Source organism: Hemitrygon akajei, chromosome 10 (genome assembly GCF_048418815.1).
Source record: "Hemitrygon akajei chromosome 10, sHemAka1.3, whole genome shotgun sequence".
NCBI classification, from domain to species: Eukaryota; Metazoa; Chordata; class Chondrichthyes; order Myliobatiformes; family Dasyatidae; genus Hemitrygon; species Hemitrygon akajei.
The window spans coordinates 27,546,408-27,573,092 of NC_133133.1; the positions used below are offsets into that span (position 1 = coordinate 27,546,408).

A 26,685-nucleotide genomic window follows, 5' to 3' on the forward strand; every position below is an offset into this window, starting at 1 on the left:
CGGTCCTCCAGGTTTAGGGGTTCAGCTGAGGGCTAACAACCCTGACTGGTAAAACAAAACTGTTACGGAAGCAGCAATGAAGAATCCTTCTCCATCTGAGGGGCCAAGGACGACTGAGGTGGAGGGCCTTCGTTGCTCCCCTAAACTCCAGTGGTGTACCGGGCAGTAAGTAAGTAATAAAGTCACAGGGTCATAGAGGAACAACTTCGACCCAATGAATCCATGCCGACCACAGTGCCCGCTGAGCTAGTTACATTTCCCTGCATTCACCCCATGTCTCTCTATGGTCTGAACTTGCATATATCTATTCAAGTGCTTCTTGAATGATACTAACGTACCTGCCTCAGATACTTTGGCAGCTCATTTTATGTACTCAGTATTCTGTGTGTAAAAAAAATGTCGCTCAGATCCTGTTTCAATCTTTCCCCTCTCACCCTATGCCTAGGACTCCCCTACCATGGGGAATGGACTACAACCACCCACCTCATGACTTTAAACACTTCTATAAAGTCACCCTTCATTCTCCTGTGTTTTTTGGTCAGCATGGACATTTTGGGCCAAAGGAACTGCTTTTTTGTAATACGAGGTTCTCAAGCTTCTTCCCACATCCAGAAGGAATGTTGATTGTTAACTGGCTACAGTAGAAATTACTCCTAATGTTGGGAGAACTGGTGGGATCAGGTGGGGGGGGGGTGGGAATGGTGTTAATAGGAATGCATGTGAGAATAGGCAGCAGGCAGATAAGTTGGTTGATGGGATTATTCTAAGAGCTGGCAGAGATTCTATAGGCCATTCGGATTTCTTACAGAGACACAAGAAACTTTTAGTTACAGATTCCAACATCTGTGAAGCGCTGGGCTAGGCAGCATCCGCAGAAGGAAATGGACAGTTGACGTTTTGCGTTAAGATCCTTCATCTGGACTGCTCTTGAGGATTTATCTTTAGCTGCCTCATTGAACCAGGAGCCTGGAAACCTTTGAGCTTTCTACAGGTGCCAGTGTTAAACTCTTCCAGGCACCCAGAGGTGCCAGTGTTAAACTCTTCCAGGCACCCAGAGGTGCCAGTGTTAAACTCTTCCAGGCACCCAGAGGTGCCAGTGTTAAACTCTTCCAGATACCCAGAGGTGCCAGTGTTAAACTCTTCCAGATACCCAGAGGTGCCAAGTGTTAAACTCTTCCAAGCACCCAGAGAGTACTCTATGAGACTCTTGAAATAGAAGATGTGGAAGGACATTGGTATTAATGTGGCTAATTTACTGTAGTTTTTTGTCCTTAGAGGTACTCAGGATGCTGATGGTGGAGGAGACAATGCCAACTTTTGAAATTATGAGAACTTAAGAAAATATTACTGGGACAAGGACTTCAGGTATTTATGAACCTGCACACCAGGTTCAAATACAGCTAGCTCCCTTCAACTATTTTTATCTTAAGCCAATTCTCAGAACCTGAATCGCCACTATAATTTAGCAATACCATGACCATTCTGGCCCCTTTGCACTAAAAATGATCATCTTTTCTGTTCTAATTCTTTTTGTTCCGTGCAAAAAATATGTAATTTGTTTGTTTTTCTTATGAATGTTGATATGACACTGTATGCCTATGATGGTGCTGCAGTAAATTTTTTTTATTGCCCTTGTAATTGTATATACGATAATAAACTCCATTGTAACTTTTAACTATTCCTACAGTAAAATTTCATGAAAATGCCACTTTATTGAATAGGATTGCAAATTGCAAACCAAAGTATTTTCGACAGCGAATGCTCAGCACTAAATCAGGGTTCCCAGCCTGGGGTCCACGGACCCCTCAGTTAATGGTAGGGAGTCTATGGCATAAAAAAGGCTGAAAATTCCTGCATCCCTATTGTGTGTATGCCTCAATCTTTATTTGTATTAAAATACCAAAATTTGGATGGTACATGGCCAAGTGGTTAGGGTGTTGGACTACGGATCTGAAGATCGTGAGTTCGAGCCCCAGCCGAGGCAGCATGTTGTGTCCTTGAGTGAGGCACTTAACCACACATTGCTCCAGTCCACCCAGCTGAAGATGGGTACCGGCAAAATGCTGGGGGTTAAACGTGATAGACTGGCGTCCTATCCGGGGGTGGGGGAGTCTCGTACTCTCAGTCGCTTCACGCCACAGAAACTAGCATAAGCACCAGCCTGATGAATCAATAAGGCTCGGGACAGACTTTAACTTTAACTAAAATTTGTGATTTTTACATCTATTGTTACACGTTCTGAGAATTTTCCCATTCAGTCAGTTTGCTACAATTCTCTTCAAATTCTGTACAATAAGGCTCTGGGAACTTCTGACCATTCAGCTTGGGTAATATTCGAAGGCAGCCACTGTTGTAGCAGTGTATTCCAATATTGTCTTATCAGAAGAAGGTCAATAAAGATAATGATTATATTAACTCTGGTATATTATGTTACTGCCACGTGGCTTTGAGGCACACAAACTTTATTCAAGGTATTTAACAAAGTGTAAATAAAACATTAAAACACAGTTGGTTGTAAGATCTTTCCTGGTTGTGCAAGCAATAAAAACTCATTGCTACTGATTTTTGGCAGCTAAAACTTTTGTTTGAGAGTAGGTTCCAAGATAGCCAAATGTAAATTACCTCCAACCTATTAAATATACAACTAGAGCAGTGGGGAATTGAAGCCATTAGACAACAGCTCAGCTTTGGCACGGACTTCTTCCACAGACAAGATTCTCACTCATTCTGCTCTAATCCATTTGGATGGGAACCAATGAGCGGTCAGGTTTGGTGGAACTTGGAATCCACAGATGTCTGTATAGTTCATAGTGTAAATGTAATAACTTTATATTCCTGGGCGTTATCATTTCAGAGGATCTGTTCTGGGGCGAGCATGCAAGGGCTATTTCAAAGAAGGCAGAGCAGTGCCGTGCCACTACTTAGAAGTTTACACAGACTCTGCAGGTCATCTGAAACTTAAATAGAGGCACAGTTGGGATTATCCTGACTGGTTGCATTGCAGTCTGATGTGGAAACAACAGTGCCCAGGAATGGAAAAGCCTCGACGAAGTGATGGATACAGCCCCGTGCATCACAGGAAAAGCCCCCTCCCCACCCCACCACTGAGCACATCTACAAGGAGTGCTGCATCTGTCATCAAGGACCCCACCAACCAGGCAATGCTCTCTTCTTGCTGCTGCCATTGGGAATGAGGTACAGGAGCCTTGGGTCCCACACCACCGGTTTCAAGAACAGTTATTACCCTTCAACCATCAGATTCCTGAACTAATGTAAATAACCTCACTCACCTCAACACTGCGCTGATCACTGAATACAACCTATGGACTCACTTTCCAGGACTCTACAACTCATGTCTTGGTATAACTTGTTTGTTTATTTGTTTAATTTTGCACATTGGCTGCATGTCAGTCTTTGTGCATAGTTTTTCATTGATTCTATTGTATTTCTTTGTTCTATTGTGAATGCCTGCAAGAAAATGAATCTCAGGGTAGTGTATGGTGACATATATGTACTTTGATAATAAATTTACTTTGAATGTTGAACATCAAGATTAGAAAGATCAGGTCACTAGAACTATCTCGCCTTACATTCAGTCAATAGTTATGTTAATTATTGACTATTTGGACTACTAATGAGATGAGAATAATAGTTATATTTATAGATTTAAACAATAGCACAATCAATCATTAGCACAAAAGCAATAGGTTATTGTAACCCAAATGCATTTTTACAACTATATCTGATGAGGTGCCACAACTATTTTTAACACTTAAAAATTAAGAGTAACATTTTAATACATAAACATGCAGGACTTAATTTATTCATTTAGTCATGACAATTCTATACACTATGACCTAATTATAAAATGGTGTAGATGCACAGTCTGATCATATCACATGAGAATTATTCACCAATAAATCAGTACTAGATTAACAACGACCAGAACTTGTTCGTAACTGCAAGGCACATGAAGCAGATGCACAGTCTACAATAATAACTTAGTAGCAATTAAAGATTCAAAGTAAAAAGATCTTCCATGAATAACTCACAAAATAGTAGAGTGTAGATATAATTTGACAGAGCCAGGCTTACATGCAAGGAAAAGTGCTCAAAAATATCAGAATTGCAACAGGCTTTTTCTTAAAATTATAGATCAATTATTTGGTACATGAATCTTACACTTGTTCAAATGCTGTATTGCTAAGTTAGGAAAGGCATTGAAGCTGCAGTAGACTGTAAGGCTGCATGCACCTGTCTGCGTGCAGGAAATCTGAGTTCTTAAACTGTGTATGTGTGTGTGGGGGGGGCTGGGGAGGGAGGAAAGGGGCTTCTTTTACCGTCGCTCGTTTCTTGCTGTTGTTCTATTGTGTGTGTTGTTCTGCTGAAAATTGTGGACATGCTATGTTGGCACCAGAAAAGAGTGGCTTCACTTGCACGCTGCCCCAGCACATCCCAAAGTTGCGTCGGTTGTTAATGCAAACAACATGCTTCACTGCATGCTCCGATGTACAAGTGAATCTGAGTTAAACAGATGAGGGCAAGATTTTTCAACATAATGAGAAAACCATCAAATTATATCGGCATATCCAAAAACAAAGCACCAAACATGTAGACTAGGTGGACTTTCTTAAAAAACTGTATTAACATCTTGCAACCAACATCAGATGTTTTAGCAATACACAAGCCCAGTAAAATGTAGCACTGTTTCTCTCAAGTCAATTTCTTCCTTTTCCGAAGTCACGCAGGCCACAGCTCCATGCAAGGCAACCATCGTGTCAATCTTCAGGTGTGAAATTATCCATTAATTTCCATTTCATTGTTAAAAAAGGAACCCTTACAAAGACAATAAAACCATATTGGGGTTTCTTACTTTATTAACTACAATAAATTTAAGGTGTTTCCCTCCCCTCCATTTATATATACCTCTGCCACAATGATGAGGTGTGATCAATAGAGGATGCACTGTGGATTCTTTTTAATCCGTGTCCTTTAGCGTGGGTCTTGGTACTGTTGAGATAGTGTGGTTTAACTTTTTTTGCCCAGAATTGCAAGTCATCGTGTGGTTAGCTGTACAGGTCAATTAAGAACAGGCAATACATATTTTTATATCTGGACTATCAATATCCCAGGAGCCAGAATCAAAACTCCATTCCAATCTCAAATTCACACATTCTTACAACCAGATGCAATACCTGTGGGTTATTTAACCTTTTGCCAGCTCAGTGTGCAGACCTTTAGGCTCATGATATTGTGCCAACCTTTTAACCTATCGGTACTTTACGCTCAATCTATCTAACCCTTCTGTCCCACATTTCTCTCCATTTTTGTTTCATTTATGCGCCAATCCAAGAGGCTCTTAAATATCCCTCGTGTATCTGTCTCTACCACTAGTTCTGGCAGCACATTCCATACACTTATCTCTGGGGAAAAAAAATTACCTCTGACCACCCCCTAAACTTTCTTTCAATCACCTTAAAAGTATGCCTGTATTGTAAGCAATTACCGCCCTAGGGAAAAGTCTCTGACTGTGCATACGATCTATGCCTCTCACCTTGTACTCCTCTATCAAGTCATCTGTCATCCTCCTCGCCCAGTCGAAAAGCCCTAGCTGACTCAACCTTCTTGATGAGACATGCTCTCGTCTATAATCTAGGCAGCATCGTAGTGAATCTCCTCTGCATCCTCTCTAAAGCGTCCCCATCCTTCCTTTAATGAGGCGACCAGAACAGAACTACATTACCCCAGAGTTCTTAAAATCAATCCCCAACTAATGAAGGTCAGCACTCCATACACTTTAACAGCCTGCATTGCAACTTTCAGGGACCAATGGACTTTATTTAGAGATGCAGTGCAGAACAGACCCCTCCTGCCCTTTGAGCCACGCCTTCAGCAACTCACCGATTTAACCCCAACCTAACAATGGAAAAATTTACAACAAGCCATTAACTTACTAAGTAATATGTCTTTGAACTGTGGGAGGAAACTGGAACACCCAGGGGATACCCGTGCATTCACAGGGAGGACGTACAGACTCCTTAGAGGATACAGGAACCAAACTCCAGTGCCCCCAAGCCTCTCATGCTAACCAAGATCCCTCTTTTCCTCCACATATTAAGAATCCTACCATTAGCTTTGTATCCCACCTTCAAGTTTGACCTTCCAAAGTATGTCACCATGGTTTTCCTGGATTGAACTCCATCTGCTACTTCTCCACCCAGCTCTGTATCCTATCTACAGGGCATGTCCCATTGTACCCTACGACAACCTTCTATACTACCTACACCACAACCAACCATCGTGTCATCTGCAAACTTACTAACCCACCCTTCCACTTCCTTATCCAAATCATTTACAAAAAAAAAGAGCAGAGATCCCAGAACAGATCACTGCAGAACATCAGTGGTCACCAACCTCCTGGCAGTGATCATTCATTCAAAGGACTTGCTTAATTTAAAGAAAAATACAAGCTCAATCTGACTTAGAGAGAGACGCCTTTAATACAGGCCTATCCTGCAGCAAGAACGGCAACTCATTCTATAATGAATGTTTCAAGGGGAAGCTTGGCATAAAATGAAAACAGTAACTACCAGCAATTGTGCCAAGAAACTGGTTTTATTTACACAGATCCATGGGGTGAATAAGGTTCAACCTTTAATTGCACAGAAACATTTCAATGACTGGTAGCATTTGGGTGTAATACAAAAGAGAAATGGACGCCAGCAATCAAAATGTTTGATCATAATAAATAGAGATTCATATGATATTTTACAAAAATTCAATACACAATAAGATAGCAATAGAGTGAGTTTTATAGCATGCCAAAGCATGACTGTACTTCACTAGCAAAATTGCTCAAACAGTGATGAAACATTTCCACAGGCAAGATTTTGGACCTAAATATATTACAAATGGAGTAAAGGTTATGTCAGAATCACTGAATCCATGTTAATGTTTCTTATGACATAGGAGAGCATTCAACTCAGACTTTAACCCTTGAATTTATTTCCCTTTCAGAAACCATCCATTCCCCTCCACCTAACTGGGAGTGTTTACCAGAGTTAGTTAACCTACAAATCACAGCATCTCTGGAATGCAGTAGTGCAACAGGGAACTTGCCACCTCCACACAGGCAGCGTACAAGCTCGGGTCTGAACCTGGGTTATGACTGCAAGTGGGCAGTACCAGCTGCTGTTCCCATTGATTAGATTTCACTGCAAACACCAGAAGCCCCTCTGAAACTTGTTATTTTCCCCCAAGCAGACACCTAGAGGCTGTGGCCCAAAACTGTCAAACCCCGTTGTCTTATTTCAGTTCAGTTAATTTCTGCAGGAGTCTCTTCCAAGCAGCACAAACCTCTTCTTCACAATCCCTCCCAATCCTGGTGGAATTGAAAAACATGGGAAACAGGGGCAATAAGTTGGAGACCAAATGAATTCCATAATTGTTATAGAAAAGGGACGTTATATAAAGGACATTTTTCCTAAATAGGTCTTCCAAAAAAATGCTGTCTAAAGAAGTTTAAGAATGGAATGGCTCCATTAAATATCAGTGATGAAAGTGCTGATGCAATGCAAAGACAGCTTCAACTACAGTCTAGAATTGGAGCTGACAGTCTCCTGTTAATTTGAAATCACCGCCCGCACCATCTGTACCAACAATCTTCTGTGTTTTTTCTTTTAAAAAACAGATAATGTAACAGTAACATTTCATCCCATCAAATATTTGGAAATTATCCACTGGAAAATGGTATTTTATGGTCTAAAAACCAACAAGCAAATTATTTTTCTTTCCTCTCTGGAAACATTAAGACCAACCATAACTCATAGGAACAGAATATGGTGACTTTCCAGTGAATCGATGTTTCAATACTATCAAATGGCTTCATAGATCACAGCCTATTTGAAGATATCACTCAACTTGATATCATCTCCGGCCTCTTGTCTCCTTTGCCAGAGGCAGTGATGAAGGCCGAGGTATGGTGTCACAGTTCTGACAACACACTCTCAGGATCAACAGTCAATATAACTGCTGGGAAAAATATCAGAGCTGAGATCACAGCTGCCTGGAACGTCACTTGCCGGGATCACTGAACAACATTCAAAAACCAACGTCTTATTTTGCTTCCCAACCCAAAGATTCTCGTGTAATGTAACAGCCAGCTTGAAAATGCAACACAAGGAGCAGTTTAAAACCAGAAACCTCAAAACATTCAATACAACATCACAATGAATTGTCTACCTCATCCTCCCATTTACAGACATTAAATAAAGGACTATTCACATGTACAGCAGTTTACAGTAAATGATTCACCACAAAACACTTTTGAAGTAGACTATATAAGAATGTTTAGAATACAGCTCTAAAGAATTGTCTTTCAGAAAGATACACCCTCAAATACTTTATTTTTTTACCTGGAAATATATTAAAAAACATTGAAGTCCTGTTGATTATACTAGTCCCTGACCGGTTTTATTCCAATGTGCGATTATAAATGTCTTAACATTTATATTTCATTAAATGTTTTACATCTACTACTCACTATAATATTCTTAAATGTTGGGGGGGTTGCGGGTGTTAACTGCTACATTCACTGATGAACAAACTGAAACTCAATGGGCAAATTTTATAGAGGGCTCAATTGATATTTATAAATGCAACTCACCCAATTGGCTCATTAAATGGAAGCCAGATACTTCATTTTTGGCATGAATTGTCTCTGGAATAGCCTCAATGAAAACCTGCCGCTAATGAACTAGATCTAACACAAACAGAGAATTATATACAAGAGTATATAACATATACTGGCAGTAGTCTTTCAAAAATGCCGTGCAAAGTCAGAAAGCAAAGAGAATGTTTGTAAAACACATGTCTTATGGAACTGATAAAACCCATTTTGCATCCAGGCTTTTCCCCCTTTCCATATCCTTTTTCGCAAATCTATCACAGGAAAATTGCTGGCAGTTGTGCTTGATTGTCATTCCCCAGTATTAACAGAGTATTTTTGGCTACTAAACCAATGCAGTGCTCCTGCAAATGACTGAGTAGTTCATATTTGTTTGGAACAAGAGAGGACTAGGAATCCTCAATACTAGGTCTCACATGGACTGGAACAAATGGGGCAAAATTTACAGTACAGTAGGGCTTTGGGGAAGTTCTAGCTGCCAAGAAGCCAGTCAGATGCAACAGTGAAGATTCATTTCACAAGTGTCACTTGCATTTTACTAGAGACAACTGAACTGTATAATGAAATGGGTTAACTACAAGGGGTGAGGGGCTTTCCCCACTTCTCCTTAAGAGGTGGGCTTGCCCTTGGATAATGCTCCAAGCATGTCATCTGCTGACCTGTGTACTGCTTGCAGCAACTTTGAGTGGGGACTGAGGTTGGGAGAGTAGGCTATGTGAGGTGGAAGCAGGTGAAGTGCAAAAAAAAACACACACACACACACACACACACACACACACACACACACACACACACACACACACACACACACACACACACACACACACACACACACACACACACCGCCCCCCCAGTGTATATGCAGAGTTCTCTGTCCACCAGCTCCCAACTATTTATTTCCTAATAATTCATCACTAAGTGAATTGGTACAAAACATTTATAAAAAATTGTTTTTTTTTTATAAAACAGGCTTTGGAGCAATTCATTTTGTGGTGAATCGGTGCAAAGCACATTTATAAAACAAACAATTGTGGTTGAAATAACATTTTCTGAACAAAGTTTGAAGTTTAGGCAATGCACTAAACTCAGGGATTGCTCAGCACCATATTTGTTGGAATGTCACTTGTGTATTCAACATATTACGTCCCAGATCAATCATACCATGCTTTCTGAAGGCCAGAAGGATTCTTCTGATGCAAAAGGACAGGAGGTATCACAGCAGTTGAAGAACAATCAGCCAGATGAAGTGGGAGGTCAGCGATTGCAGGATTATAAAATACTTAACCAGAATAATCATAAAGAAACTATTTGCCAATAAATTTATCTGGGTCCCTATTTTTTAAGAAAGTGAAATCTGCCTCTGATTACGGCATTAAACAAAGTAGACTGCTATGAATAGCAACAATTATGTTTTTGGGATTTCGTTTTCCTGTAACGTTTAATACAAATACAAAATAGTTATAGTGCAAACATCGCATCAAACAAAAAACTGTGATGACATCACCTGACTAGGGGACTTGAAGATCAAGGTCAGTAGAAGTATCCTTTTTCTCTTTTAAGAGGTCTTGTTTTAACAAAGAAAGATTACTTACACCAATGATAAACTCAACCTTTGCCTCTACCCCTTGTACATACTGATATAACCAGTGGTCCTTATTTAACGACGAAAATGGGGTAAAAAAAAACAACAATAGTTCAAAAAGCCAACATGCAAAAGGACAATGGTCACTAGCAGAAGGCAGGTAGATGGTACAATCTTACATATCAATTTGATTCTTTTCAAGTAAGATTGAGTACATTGGAGAATAACCATGAAGTAGAACATTCTTCTTTTGGTTCATCAATTCATGTTTAAAGTGAGTCACTCATTCACTGACTTTTAACTTATAGGTACACTATGCCGCAGGCACCAGGAAAATATTATCCAGGAGTTAGAAGGGTCTATTTCCCTCCGTACATCCTCTCAATGTCATTGAGGTAGTGGTTCTTCAGTTCCTTCCGCTTGAGCTTGAAGGCATCCGTTACCAGCCCCGTTTCTGGTGTCCACGGCTCTGGGCTCAAACGCACCTTGATGGGGACTTCAAACTTCTCCAGTTTACCTGTTGCCAGAGTGCACAAAATCAGCAACATCAACACGTGTGTGTTCTTTTCACTGGGCACCTACCCGTGGGGTTTAATTCGCCATCTTCCTAATTCCCTCCCTATAACTAGCAATGGCAAGCTTGTTCTTGCAGCAAGGGTAGGCCGACAACTGATCACATTTCTCTTAACCGCCTTGAAATAACATGAATAACTGGGAACATTATCAACTGTGTTCATGTCCTCCCTTTCTTGCTATAGGCCAATTAAAACAAAAACGTCACACTATCTTAAATGTTTCTTCCCTCAGGAAGTTAATCTGATCTACCAATCTAGTTAGCACCCCACACCCCCATCGATTAGATCAGTCACTGCATTGCACAGCAAGGCACTTCAGACCACTTTTTGTAACACTGTTTACACTGTAAATACTTGCTGGTTATTTATGTATTTTGCATATTTTTTTCTACATCCAAACTTTAACCTCTAGCTTTTTTTAAAAACATAATTCTTTATAATTGCTGAGGTTTTTTTTGCATGTCGCGCCAACACACCACAAGAAGTTTCTAATAAACGCAAGTGCATGGAGTGAATAAAGTTGATTCTTGCTTGCTATTTTCTTGGCATGGCTCTAACTTGCAATCCCAATGCTCCAAAAGGCCACCAAGTGGCCACCTTAATTTTGATCTAATTGATATCCCAACTATTGTTTTTTTTAAAACAACTTTTTAAACAAAACACTATAAAATAGTCAGTTTCAAATTGAGAATTGACCTAACATCTTCAGCACACTCGAGTTCTTAAAGGGCCCACTGTACCTGAAAACATCCTATTGTGCCCATAGAGACCACATGCTCCTTCTCCAGGGGCACCAAGGCAAGGATGTAGCCCTGGAAGAGGAGCTGGCAATCAGCTGAGGCAGAGCACCCAATTGCCATCACTTGGACCCATGAATAGCCAGCTTGGCCAGGCCCAGGAGCAAATTCATCAGAAGCTCCCTCAAGTGACCCAAACCACTCCACATCGGGTGACCGTAGATCAGGAGCATGGGGGTTAAAGTACAACCAGAACTTGAGGAGCAGCCCCTTCACTAACCTAATTACTTTGCAGATAGTGGCACTAAACTCAGGCTACATAGCCATGTTGGTGTTGCCTGTTATATCTTAAGAGAAACACCTGATGACCAAACAAGTGGAACAAATATTTCTGCACGTTTGGAGTTGCTTAATATGATACATAGACTGAATGTTATAATTAGAAAGCGCTGGACAACAATAGTCAGCACTGGAGTTTCTATACTGAATGCGAGTCCAGCGACCTCAGTACTCACTGGAAACTGATGCCTCTTTGATCTCCCTTAGAACCTCCGCCTCCATCTTGCTGTCATTGCAAATTTCCTCCCAAGTTCCCTGAATTTGTTTCTGCTCAGCGAGAGCAGTCAGTTTCTTCTGATTGGGCACCACAAAACTGATCACATAGGACTGCTCACTGTAAAGGAAGCACAAATGTGGTTTAAAGTTCACCAATAAGGTTAGAAACCAGAATCCCTATTCTGCAGCACTTAACACTTCTCCCACTTTATGCTCTCCAAGAGTGGTAGGTGGCTGAAACGGTGCAAGGGGAGTGTGTTGGAAGTAGATAGGATTGCAATAGTTAATAGCACTTAGACACAAACAGGCAGGGACTAGAGCAGGGGTTCCCAACCTGGGGTTCATGGACCTTTTGGTTAATGGCAAGGCTCCATCACATAAAGGTTGGGAATCCCTGGAATAGAGAGAGACAAGGACCACATGCAGGCAGACAGAATTAGTTCAGACTAGCATCATGGTCAATACTTCTATAATGGGCCACAGGGCTGTACCATTCTACATTCAGAGCTGTACTCTTCTACATTCCCATGTAGTCACTGAAAGTTTAACAACTTCCCAATATTTCCATCAACTAGTAAGAACATGATGTCCTGCACCCTGAGATTGTTAAATGTTTCTTCCAGTAACCGGTAATAGGAATTCATCTGCTTTGAATCACCCCTTGCAGGCTTCCGTTAACATGACAAAAGTAGGCAACCAGATGTAAAAACTACCTCCTGTGTGATGATATAGATGGTGGTAGCTCAAAACAACTCGCATGAGTCACCAGCCATCCTATTCTGTTCTTCTAATTACCTGCATCATCATAGGTGTAGTGAGGGTACAAATGACCACATGGTCTTCTACACTTGACTTAGAACCCCGTACATAACCGTCTGCTCCAACACAAATTCTGTGATGTGTGATTACTACCCACAATCTTTTAAGATCTTTGCAAAAGCTGTAAAATCCACATTACGGGTAAAAAGTTAGAGCATCTTTGTTAATGAAATCAAACCAAGAGACATTAGTTCTGTATCCATGTTTCAGAGGGCTGTGGAAGTGTGGAACGAGCTGTCAGCTCGAGTGGTGCATGTGAGCTTGATTTCAACGCTTAAGAGAAGTTTGGATAGATACATGGATGGTAGGGGTATGGAGGGCCATGGTCTCAGTGCAGGTCAATGGGTATAGGTATTTTAAATGGTTTGGCATGACTAGATGGGCTGAAGGGCATTTTCTATGCTGTACTTTTCTATTCTATGACTCTAAAGGACAAACCACATTTTCATGTTTTTTAGCACAGGGGTTAGATCTGCTTCTCTTTTCACAAACACCCTCTCACCCAAGGTATTTTCTGATTTTATTTCAGATTTCCAGCATCCACAGTTTTAAAATTTTCCACAAGATGTAGGCAAATAGGTTACACTCCAGTGGTTTATGGGGACCATAAGGCTGGAAGTTGCTGAAAACCATTGGTATTTCCCAGCTAATGTGCCACAGATTTCTGGACTCCAGCACAAATATAGAAATCCCCAACAATGGCTGTGCCTTCAATTACCTTGGTACCAAATCCTGAAATTCCCTTCTTAAATGTCCATCCAGCACTCACAGGTGGCACACAATTGTGCAACTCTGATGCCAGGTCTGTGGTGCCTCACAGCACCACTGAACGGTTTTGAATCCGGTGTCTGGTGCTGTCTGTGAGGAGTTTGCAAGTTTTCCCTGTGACTGTGTGTTATTCCTCTAGGTGCTCTAGCTTCCTCCTTGTGCAGGTTGGCAAATTAAATGACCACTTTAAATTGTCCCTGGGTGAGTGGTAGGACATGGGGGGGGGAGTTGATGGGAATGTTGAGGAAAACAAGAGGTTAAACGAAGGGTCAGTGTAGTTTTGTGGTCACTGGTCAGTATGGACTCGGCGAGTTTGCATGCTGTTTCTCCCTGTGACTTCTCTCAGCCAGGCATTAATGCTGAAATTGTCTGCTGTCTGGATGTTCAATTGTTTGATGATTATCCTATGAAACAGTTTCGCTTCCTCCTCGATCACTTTCTCCAAATGTCTATTCCATTAAATAAACAGCTTTCCTTTGGAATCCAAGTATATGTCAACTCCCACAGCTTAAGCAATGTTGATAATTTCTTATTACTCTCTCCATATCCAGAACCATAAGTAATCCATACTTTCTTTCCATTTAAAGTCTGCCATTATCTTCCCTTCATTGCACCACCACCTCCCAGTAATATTTGCAATGCCACTCCAAGGCGCTTCTTGCTGAGGCCACCCGCATGGTGGGGGAGCGACACCTTGGATTCCACCTGGGTAGCCTCCAACTTGAAGGCATGAGTACCGATTTGTCCTTACAGTAAAAAAAATCCCCTCCCCTCTTCTATTCTCACTCTGGCCTCTTACCTCTTCTGCTTGTCATCTCCCCCTTGGTCCCCTCCTCCTTCTCTTTCTCCAATGGTCCATTCTCCTCTCCCATCAGATTCCTTCCTCTTCAGCCCTTTACCTTTCCCACCCACCTGGCTTCACCTATCACCTTCTAGCTACCCTCCTTCCCCTCCCCCCACCTTTTTATTCTGGCATCTTCCATCTTCCTTTCTAGTCCTGAAGAATCATGTCAGCTCAAAAAGTCAAGTATTTATTCCTTTCCATAAGCGATGCTTTAGATTTCCAGCATCTCCAGAATTCTGTGTGGTTTTTTTTTGCATTTTTACTGGAATTAATTTCCTGGTTAGTCTGGGAGGACCTGGAGGCTTTGGAGAGGACTCAGAAGAGATTTGCTACGATATTTCCTGGATCAGCGAGTACCAGCTACAAGAGATTGGGCAACGTTGCATTATGTTCCCCAAGCACTGGAGGCTGAGGGGTGTCCTGATGGAAATGTATAAAATTATGCGAGGGATAGATGGGGATGATAATCAGAATCATTTTCCAGGAATGGAGATGTCAAACACTAGAGGGGATAGTATTAAAGGTGAAAGGGGAGACAAGTTGCATACTTATTTTTATACAGAGCGGTAGGTATGCTTCCAGTGAGATAAGATAGCAACATTCATAAGACTATAAGACATAGGAACAGAATAAGACCATTTGGACCATTGAGTCTGTTCTGCCTGATCATGGCTGATTTATTTTCCTCCTGCCTTTCCCCCATAACTTTGATGCCCTTAGTAGTTAAGTACTTAATAGCTTCTGCTTTAAATATGCCCCATGACTAGGCCTCTACAGCCATCTGTGGCAATGAATCCCACAGATTCACCACCTTCTGGCTAAAGAAATTCCTCTTCTCTTCTGTTCTAAAGATGGGGGGGGTTTCTATTCAAAGGCTGAGGTTGTGCCCTCTCGTCCTATTCTCTCTCACTACTGATACATCCTCTCTACCCAAACTTCTAGATCTTTCAATATTCGGCCGGTTTCAATGAGATCCCCCACCTCCCGCTCTTCTAAACTCCAGTGAATACAGGCCCAGAGTGTGCAAACACTCCTCCTACATTAACCCTTTCATTCCTGGAATAATTTCTTGTCAACCTACTTTAGACCCTGTCCAATATCCTTTCTTAGATATGGAGTTCAAATCCGCTCACAAGATGAATGAATGATTATCTAATAATTTACCAATTAATATCATATCATAATTAACCTACTGATTCTGTTTGCTATGAACCAATTGTCTAAAATACAAACACTTTATGGAAAAACTGTAGCCAACTGCTGAATAAAAACAAAGCTTCCAATATTGTTACAGCAGATTATAATTCATATAGTTACTGGATTGTGACAGAAATCTGACCTACCTGTTTGCGTATGCACATATATTATCAATGAGTGAACAGCTCTTCAGGGTGGACTCAACTTTGCCCAAAGATACATATTCTCCAGCTTGTAGCTTTACTAAGTCTTTCTTTCGATCTAAAAAGATAAACAGTTACATTATCCTAGAATTAGTTCAAGTTATGAAAGATTACATCACGATGGACTAACACAACAGAAGTGCTAAGGGGATATGCGCACAGTTATCTCTTGCAGGCTGTCAAATGATATCAGAACACAAGCAAGCCCCAGACTAGCTGAGCCTCAGGACATTTACAGCCTTTGAAAGGAATCTCTTCAAATACTTCATTACAAGGTTGAAGTAATTACCCCACAACAGACTGTGCTACAATTTAACTGGTGGTTCTCACTTCTTAAATGAATAGAAATTCATGTCTCATTCCACGGGCCAAAGCACAAAACTTTAGGATGACACTCCACTGCAGTGCTGCTAAAATGCCATCATTTTCCAGGTGAGACATCACACTGCAGCCCTGTCCACTCCTTCAGGCTGATAACGTTTTAAAACATCCATTCACACCACTGTAAATTAGGGCAGCAGAGGTTTGCCCACTGTCCTGGCTGTCATTTACCCTCAGACTGACCTCATTAGGAGTAAATTGTCTGGTCTCAATCGGATTGCAGTTTGCTGTGTGCTGACTGGCTGCTGAATTTCTAAACATGACTTCATGTCTCTGCAGTCTGACTCGTGGGTACACCATCTACCTTATTATGATCTTGCACTTTATCATTTATCTGCACTTTTTCCAGTGTCCTTATTCTGCATTATTATTGTTTTACCTTACTTAGAAATACAGTGCAGAACAGGACCTTCACCCAGTGAACCAGCAACCCACCCATTTAACGCCAGCCGAATCACAGGAGAATTTACAATGACTAACTGGACTGTGAGAGGAATCTAGAGTGCCCACAGGAAACCTATGCAGTCACGGACAGAACACAAAAGCTCCTCATAGACAGTGCTGGAATTGAACTCCAAACTGAGCACTCCAATGAGATTGTCAGGCTAACTGCTATGTTATCATGGCACCCTAATCTAGCTCATGCGATGATTTCGTCTATATAAATTTCATGTAAGACAGATTTTTCCACTGTATCTTGGAAAATAAGACCATAAGATATAGGAGCAGAATTAGCCCATCGAGTTTGCTTTGCCATTTCAACATGGCTGATCCAATTTTCCTCTCCACTTCAACTTCCTGCCTTCTCCCTGTGCCCCTTCATGCCCTGACCAATCAAATATGGCAATAATAAACCACAACTAGCAAGTACCAATGTCATTGTTGACAAATTACCTTGAGATTTCAATCATGTCGGAATTAAAACCCGACAAAACAGCTAATTGGAATGCATCAGGGACAGTGGGATGAGATAAAACAAAATGTCTTTGTTGTTGCCGCCATGTGGTGGAAGGAACAGCCACCATTTTGTGAACTTCTTCCTGAATTGGTTCTTGCTCAGGGAAGGTTCGGTCAGAGAAATTGAAAGTGAACATAAAGCCCCTACCAATCACCCGCTGCAGACTTGTGGAAGAGCAGTCTGTTATTAAGTCACCCAAGCCCAGGGTCTGTCTTGAGCTGACTGTAAAATGACCTGACTCAAGGAGAAGCAAGGGATGAAGATCAGAGGCAAGTCCTTATTTGGGAGAAGAGCAATCAGGTCATGCCTCATTAGATCAGAGCCAACGGGAAGTGGACAACAGGCTAGCCAGGTACAGAACCAACAGGAAAACATTACAGTGAATAATAATGGGCAGTTGTAGGTGTAGAACAGTGACATCTCTGGAGACTAAAGATCGCAAGGAAGACCTCCATGCGCGGTGGAGGGAGAAACAGGATCAACTGTTTGGCCAACAGTGGATCTCCCATTTTGCTATTAGAAGTTGGAGTAGGAATCTGGGTGAAGACTGGTACAAAAAGATTACTAACATTCAGGAACCTAAATCATTGACCCAGAGTCAATTATAACAAACTTTCTAGTTTACATTGTTATTTACGTTTATACAATAAAATCTGAGTTTTAAATTAGTTAAAATTTGCCTGATCATCACTCGACTCAGACATGGGTCAACAGTGACATCAGTGACAGGCTTTAAAAAAAAAATAAATCTCTAATAATATATGCACATGATATGCATTCCATATTTGCTATCACGTATTTGCTGCACAAATCACTCTCTCACCTAGAGGGGGTCAGTTGTGCTGTGAGGATTACATTCCTTGACTTCTCTAGTGCCTTTAACACCATCCAGCCCAAGATCTTAAGGCACAAACTAACGGAGATGGGAGTAGACTCTCACATGGTGGATTGGATAGTGGACTACTTGACAGATAGACCTCAGTATGTGCGGTTGGGAGACTGTAGGTCTGACACGGTGGTCAGCAGCACAGGAGCGCCGCAGGGAACCGTACTCTCTCCGGTCCTGTTCACCCTGTACACATCAGACTTCCAATATAACTCGGAGTCCTGCCATGTGCAGAAGTTCGCTGATGACACGGCCATAGTGGGGTGTGTCAGGAATGGACAGGAGGAGGAGTATAGGAAACTGATACAGGACTTTGTGATATGGTGCAACTCAAACTACCTGCGTCTCAATATCACCAAGACCAAGGAGATGGTGGTGGACTTTAGGAGATCTAGGCCTCATATGGAGCCAGTGATCATTAATGGAGAATGTGTGGAGCAGGTTAAGACCTACAAGTATCTGGGAGTACAGTTAGACGAGAAGCTAGACTGGACTGCCAACACAGATGCCTTGTGCAGGAAGGCACAGAGTCGACTGTACTTCCTAAGAAGGTTGGCGTCATTCAATGTCTGTAGTGAGATGCTGAAGATGTTCTATAGGTCAGTTGTGGAGAGCGCCCTCTTCTTTGTGGTGGCGTGTTGGGGAGGAAGCATTAAGAAGAGGGACGCCTCACGTCTTAATAAGCTGGTAAGGAAGGCGGGCTCTGTCGTGGGCAAAGTACTGGAGAGTTTAACATTGGTAGCTGAGCGAAGGGCGCTGAGTAGGCTACGGTCAATTATGGATAACTCTGAACATCCTCTACATAGCACCATCCAGAGACAGAGAAGCAGTTTCAGCGACAGGTTACTATCGATACAATGCTCCTCAGACAGGATGAAGAGGTCAATACTCCCCTATGCCATTAGGCTTTACAATTCTACCGCCAGGACTTAAGAACTTTTTAAAAGCTATTATTAATGCTTTATGAGATAGTGATTTAGATGCATATCATATTTTTTACTGAGTTAAGTATTGAATGTAATTAGTTTTGCTACAACAAGTGTATGGGACATTGGAAAAAAGTTGAATTTCCCCATGGGGATGAATAAAGTATCTATCTATCTATTGTATGGGAAAATCCCAAAAAATATCCCTGCTGAAATCATGATTTCCTTTCTCTGGAAGTTGGTGACTTTGGGCTCCACTAAGGATTCAAAGTCCTCCTCTCCAGGAATGTCGAACGTTACAGGCCATTTGGCCCACAATGTCGTACTGACCTTTTAACATACTTCAAGATCAATCTAACCCTTCCCTTCCACATAAGCTTCCCTTTTTGAATCAACCACATGCATATCCAAGAGTCTCATAAATGCCCCTAATGTATTTGTCTCTACTACCACCCCTGGCTGTGCATTCCATGCACCCACCACTGTGTAAAAAAAATAAACTACCTCTGACACGCCCCTATACTTTCCTCCAATCACCTTAAAATTATGCCTCTCATATTGGCCATTTCCACCTTGGAAAAAAGTCTCCAGATGATCAGTGCCTCTATCATTTTGTCAATCTCTATCAAGTCACTTCTCATCCTCCTTTGCTCAAAGAGCAAAGTCCCAGCTCAGTCAACCTATAAGGCACGCTCTCCAATCCAGGCAGCATCCTGGTAAAGGTAATTTAGAGAAAAGCGCAGCCCAGGGATATAACGGAGAAGGTACAGTGATCTCACACAGGTTGCGTGTTCATCCAGTGACCATGGTATTGGTCAGCCAGGTAGACCCATGGCTGATCTCTCCGCAGCTCTGACTGTAGCCCAGGGAAACCCAATTAATTAGCGAAGAGTTTCCAATCTGAAACCCTGCCGGTCTGGGTGTTTTGGTTTCACACACCATGGACTAATCAGGGTAAACAGAACAACAGGTGTATTCAGAGCAAAGAATGTTGCTGCATCCAATCGTGATCTCATCTTCCTTAAGATGCAATCCCAGTTCACTCCTTCCAATAATCCCTTCCTATCCTTGCCTAATATCTGCTGCCAATTAATTCAAGTCCGGTGACTCAACGAGTGTACAAGAACACAGCACGGTTTGAGCTCAGTGCTGCTGAGGGTGGAGACTTCAGTGAGTGAGGTCAGGGCAATGGCAAGTGGAGCCATTGTAACCCGACACTGGCATTGGATATAAAGTGGGGAAAGCATTGCTGGCAGAAGGCAGGAAAATGGCTAGCGGGCATCTGATTTCTACTCTAAGTTATCTATAAAATTGATGCATCAGAGGGCAGTTCAGCCAAGTGGAACTTGAATCCTGTACCTGTGGAAGTGGTGGATGCTCCCAGGAAGGAACATATACTTAAATGTTTCCAGCTTAAGCACTGGGTTTTGGAGATGGGGCTATGGTGCCAGGTTGAAGACCCTGCTGAAAGCACTTCAGGGATGTGGTCATACCACAGCTTAAAAGCATGCAGAGACAATGGTCTACCACCAAGCAACCTGGGAGAGGGCCAAGCTGGTAGTCCAAGAGTTCTCCAGAGTCCCTTCACAATCAGATTTTCACACCAGACTGTGGTGCCTCAGGGGAATGCAGCCAGACAGTGGCACCACAATTGACGTGACAGCACCCGACGGGGATAAGAAAAGTGAGATAGAAATGACAGAAGATTCAATAGCTCAGGAGATGCAAAGATGTATTTGTGTATATAGATGTGACTCTAGGATGTGTCTTCCTAATGCAAGAGTTCAGGATGTCACTAAACAGAAGGTAGGGAGAGGCAAAGATTGAACCAAACATAGGTAGAAGAAAGGAGGAGCAAACTTTTGTTTTGGGAATTGGCAAAGAGCTTAAAAAAACAAGAGAGGATGTATTCTGGCATAGACAAGACAGATTTCTAGATCAGCCATTTTTGATCTATTACTGTGCAATGAGAAAGGGTTAATTGATAATGCTTTTGTAAGGGAGTCCAGAGGAAACAGCAACTATAATAGAATTTAACGCACTACATTTGAAATTGACGTAGTTCAATCTGAAGCTAGCGTTTTCAACCAAAACTAAGGAAATTATGAAGACACGAGGTGTCAGCTTGGCTCTTGTAGATTGGAAATCCTCATTTAAATAAGGTAATGGCTAACATTTAAGAAATAACACAAGATTTGCAATAAATACTTAGTCCTTTCTGAAAATCTGTTTGAACGAAGCCGCAATAACAACCTATCACTCAACTTCAGCAAAGCCAAAGAGCTGATTATTGACTAAAGAAAGAAAAAACCGAGGTCCATGAACTAATCCTCATTAGGGGATCAGAGCTGGAGAGGGTCATTAACTTTAAATTCCTTGGCATTGTCGTTCCAGAGGACCTGTCCTGGGACCAGCATATCGTGCCTTCTTTGTCTTTGCACTTACAATGCCTCTATTGTCTGAGAAGTTTTTGCATAGACTTGGCACACAGCTAAAACTTTGACAAATTTCTATAGATGCACAGTGGAGAGTATCTTGATTGGTTGCATCATGGCCTGGCATGAAAACAACAACGCCTGTAAGAAAATGAATCTCATGGTAGTGTTTGGAGGTGTACTCTACATGTACATTGAATTTTAATCCACGAAAAGGACCAAATATGGATTACAGGAGAAATTATTAAATCAAAGGAAAAGACTTATAAAGTTGCTAGGAAACATGTGAGCCTGATGATTCAGAGCTCTTAAAAAAAAATCAAGGGATCACTCCAGGATTGATAAAGAAAGGAGAAACAGATGTGAGAGCAAGCTAATGAGAAATTAAAACAAAAGTTACCAAGGGCACATGTGGATTGTTTACTGATAATTTATAATAAATAATAAGAAATCAGAAGACAAATTTTAAAAATACATGATGTCTATCTCCACAGAAGACCCATAAAACTGAAGGCCCAGAGTACAGAGAAAACAAAAGAAAATATGAGACCGAAAAATGACAAGTCCCTTCCAGGAGTCAAGTGCTTGAGGAATAGCTTTTCTCTTCCAGGAACCCTTAAAGCAGAAAATGAATGACGAATCGCAGAATAATGGACAGGTCATTCAGGACTGAAATAAGAAAATTCTTCATTCAGTGTGTCTGTGGAACTCTTGACAGCACATGACTGATTTATTGACTAAAATCTAAACTGAGATTGATTTCTGGAGACAGAAGCAGAGTGTAGGAAAATGGTGGAGAAAGACAAGTCATTTTGAATGATACGCAGGGTCAAGAGGTCCTGATGCTCTTCTCCTGCTCCAGTTTCTTGAAGTTCTTACCAATGATCTGCAGACAGCCATCTGGGTGGAATTCGCCAACATCCCCCGTGCAAAACCAACGCTGACCATTGCTATCCTCAAAAAAGTCATCATTGGATGCACTTCCTTTGAAGTACCCCACTGCCACGTTCGGCCCACCAATCAGAATTTCTCCTCTTGGATTTGGCTGGTCACGATTGGTATATCCCCCTATGGTTGAACAATAAACAACTGTTAAGCAGCAGATAGTCAGAGAATGGAAATGAGCTCTTTAGCTCATCAAATCTACAGCAACCCATTCCACACTGACCAGTTTATTCTCCCAGAAATCCAACTCCCCCAGATTCTAACGACTTTCCTACACTCTAGGGGCAATCTACTGTGGCCAGTTAACCCTCCTGCCTTTGGGATGCAAGAGGAAACTGGAGTCAGTGGAAGAAATTGACTCAATCACAGGGGAAATGGGCAAATGCCACAAGGAGAGTTTCTGGAGGTCAGGATTGAATCTAGGTCACGAGAGCTGTGGGGCAGCAGCACTACTAGATATACGCTGTACACTACAACCAAGCTTGTTCTGAACGTTTCAGGAAGAACATTTTAAAAGAATGCAACACATACATTTTCATTTCTTCTCTAGTTGTCCAGCTGGATTTCTACAAAGTAACTGAAAATCAAAAGCAGCCCATTTTGTTCCTGACATGAACCGATGAATCACTTGGAAAGTCATAATCACATTCTAGGCAGGAACAGTAATGCTGACTGCCACTGCCCAGAACGTCTCATTTTGGTCAATGACTCCCATCCACTCCATAATGTACTGGTTAGGCACAGGAGTACGTTCAGCCAGAGACTCATTCCACCAAGATGTAACACTGAGCGTCATAGGAAGTCATTCCTGCCTGTGGCCATCAAACTTTACAACTCCTCCCTCAGAGTGTCAGACACCCTGAGCCAATAGGCTGGTCCTGGACTTATTTCCACTTGGCATGATTAACTTATTCTTATTTAATTATTTATGGTTTATATTGCTATATTTCTTCACTATTCTTGGTTGGTGTGGCTGTAACTAAACCCAATTTCCCCTCGGGATCAATAAAGTATGTATGTCTGTCTGTCTGTCCTGGGTTAGTTTGTTGAGCTCAGCCTGTTGGTGGAAGGAAACAGAGGCCTCAAAGACCATAAGATATTGGAGCAGAATTAGGCCATTCAGCCCATCAGATCTGCTCCACCATTCTATCATGCCTTATTTATTATCCCTCTCAACCTCATTCTCCTTACTTCTCCCCGTAACCTTTGATGCCCTTAATAATCAAGAACCTATTAACCTTTGTTTTAAATATACCCACTGACTTGGCCTCCACAGCCGTCTGTGGCGATGAATTCTACAGATTTATCACCCTCTGGCTAAGGAAACTCCTCATTGTCGCCATTCTAAATGGATGTCCTTCTATTGAGGCTTTTCTCTCTGGTCCTAGACGTCCTCACTACAAGAAATATCTCCACATCCACTCCATCTAGGCCTTTCAATATTTCATTGGTTTCAATTGGATCTAGACCACCCCCCACCATGCTTCTAAACTCCAGTGAGTATAGGACCAGAGCCATTAAATGTTCCTCATGTGTTAACCCTTCATTCCTGGAATCATCCTCGTGAACCTCCTCTGGAGGGTCTCCAATGCCAGCACCAGCACTTTTTTTTAATAAAAGATAATGGGCCCAAAACTGTTCACAATACTCCCAGTGAAGACTAAAGTAGTCACAATACTCCAAAGCCCACAGAGACAGGAGGATAAAGGGAATTCATTAATCACCCACTAGGAAAAGAGAACACAAAATCTTGTGAGGAGAGGAATTGGATGCCATTGCACGCTGACAGGATTGAATAGTTAGAGAGTGATACATCCTGGAGACCATTCAGGCAATTTTGCCAATGACAGGCCGAACCACTCTACACTCATAACTTATGTGGCTAAACGCAGCTCAGTTACCATTTACAAATGACACTACAGTGATCGATAAAATCTGAGATGGCAACTAGGTGGGCAAGACCAAGGGATTTCAGGTAGTCAAAACCAGGAGAACTCGATGAGCAGTGGAAAGAGGGGAGCAGCTATCACAGTTGTCCTGTGGGCAACACGGTGATGTAAATCACAACAATAGACATGCCAGCAGTTCCACTTCATTAGGCGTTTGAAGAAATTGGTATGTCAGGCAAGACTCTTTTCATATTGTTCCTTTCACAATCTCTACATTTGACAATGAAAAGTACCGTGAGTGGTAACAAGTATGGCGTTTCAATTCTTGTCGCCATGGTACTTGCACCTATTGTAGATGATACATTCATCCCTTGAAGCTGTGCGAGCTTCTTGGAAGAATAATCCAAGAACTCCCAGCACCTATACTGTCAAATCACATGGATGCAGGTCTTATACAAGTACCTTCTTCCCAGTCCCGAAGCTTGATTTCACAGCAGATAAGTGGAGCTCCAACTCTGCCCGTACTGTAGTCCGATACTGAAATTGCAGAGAGCATGGTTAGATTCTGGAATCCTTTCAGCAATGAAAGGTTGCAGAAGCTCTTTACAGAGCCAATGGTGTAGATAAACTATGTTCTTTTGTGTACTTGCTGAAACCTGTGATCATGTCAATCCGTTTACTTGAACAATCTCTTCGTGATGTCATCATTGGCACATTTGGTCAGTTTTAAACATGTTTCTCCACTCCACTGGAAGGAGTGAAGACCCCAAGTAGTAATACAGATTGCTTCCTAGTAAATCTCGTCAATTATGACAATTTTGTGTAAAAGAATTTTTAATAAACAACAAAATACTGAGAATATGCTGATTTTCAGAGGTCTCCTGTGTCCTGTCAACCCACAGGCAGAAACAATGGACAAAGGAAAACAGATAAACTCAGTTCCTGGAAAGTTCAGTGGAAATTACAGAGTCAGAAAATCCATGTTAATTTTATTATAATTGCTGTTTACAAATCTTAATCATTCTGGATGTTCAGAACACTGAAACTGAGATCAAAGCATCTAATCAAATTAGAGTGGGACCAGGATGGGAATTGATCAAATTCCCTGTCCCCGATGCTTTCAGATTTAGATATTGAAAGCCATGAGTGGAAACCTGAGGGAAGAAGGGGAATCTTTGTGTTTCACTGAACTGTTTAGCAGCAGTGAACAATGTTTGGAGGAGAGTACAAGTGGATATCCACGCACACATTTGGCAATAATTTTAAGACATAAATCTTCCCATTAGTTTCCCAAACACATGACATCTTGTCCCAGGTTAGACTGTGACCTAAGCCACATGAAACAAGCATAAACAATCATCATTTTCCTCAATGACTCTAGCACCTGCATGCAATTTAATGTAGAGAATAGGATTTCATACATATATGCAAACACACAAAAGAAAGATTTGCTGAAGTTCACATTAAAATACAGCACCAATAATTAATAATCCTCCTCCAACTCCATTTTGTAGCCTGTAGTATATCAAGTCTCCCCAGTTAATTTCCTTTTATCACTTCTCTTGCTCTCCCATGAGACATTACCACACTCCAAGCAGCACTCTTGCTAACTCAGTCACTCACCTTCGGTGATGGTACCAGCTCCACATGTTTCTGTCAAGCCATAACCTTGGCCTACTGGACAGCAGAAACACACATTCATAAACCTCTGTGTCTGCGGGGAAAGAGGTGCACCTCCAGACAGCATCATTCGAACATTTCCTCCCAACAGTGCCTTTACTTTTTTAAATAATAACCTATCATAAAACACAAGAAAAAATGCTCTTTAAAATGGGTCTCAAAGATACTTGAGATTGCAAATATCCCAAAGTATTGGAAATGATAGAGATCTGCATGACAAACTCTTCCCCCCCCTCCCAATTTAAAGATTAGCTTTATTTGTCATATGTACATTGAGACATACAGTGAAATACATTATTTGCATCAATGACCAACATGCTCTGAGGATTACGGTGGCCCCACAGGCGGCATAACACTTCCAGCGCCAACATAGCGGGCCTCAACTCACTAACCCTAACATATGCCTTTGGAACGTGGGAGGAATCTGTAGCACGCAGAGGAAATCTACATGGCCACAGGGGGAACATACCAACTCATTATAGACAGCAGTGCAAATCAAACCGTGACTGGTGATGCTATAAAGCGATTGCACTAACTGCTATTTTACCGTGCTGCCCCTATCAAATAAAATATCTACAATACTCTATGAAGTTCCCCAAACTAGGTTTGGGAAGTTGGT

General features: G+C 41.7%; 1 protein-coding gene across 6 annotated transcripts in view; it reads right to left on the minus strand.

Moving 5' to 3' along the window:
* Positions 1-6,596: 6,596 nt before the first annotated feature.
* The window catches only part of acsl4a (acyl-CoA synthetase long chain family member 4a), an 84,585-nt gene continuing 64,496 nt past the window's right edge, over positions 6,597-26,685 (minus strand). For all 6 annotated transcript variants that reach the window (XM_073057960.1, XM_073057958.1, XM_073057954.1 and 3 more), the window contains exons 11-16: positions 26,010-26,182; positions 24,849-24,923; positions 22,432-22,620; positions 15,910-16,024; positions 12,096-12,253; positions 6,597-10,785 (exon numbers count right to left, since the gene is read on the minus strand). In XM_073057960.1, the coding sequence (XP_072914061.1) occupies positions 10,628-10,785; positions 12,096-12,253; positions 15,910-16,024; positions 22,432-22,620; positions 24,849-24,923; positions 26,010-26,182 (868 nt within the window). In that variant the 3' untranslated portion in view covers positions 6,597-10,627. The remainder of the gene's footprint in view (positions 10,786-12,095; positions 12,254-15,909; positions 16,025-22,431; positions 22,621-24,848; positions 24,924-26,009; positions 26,183-26,685) is intronic.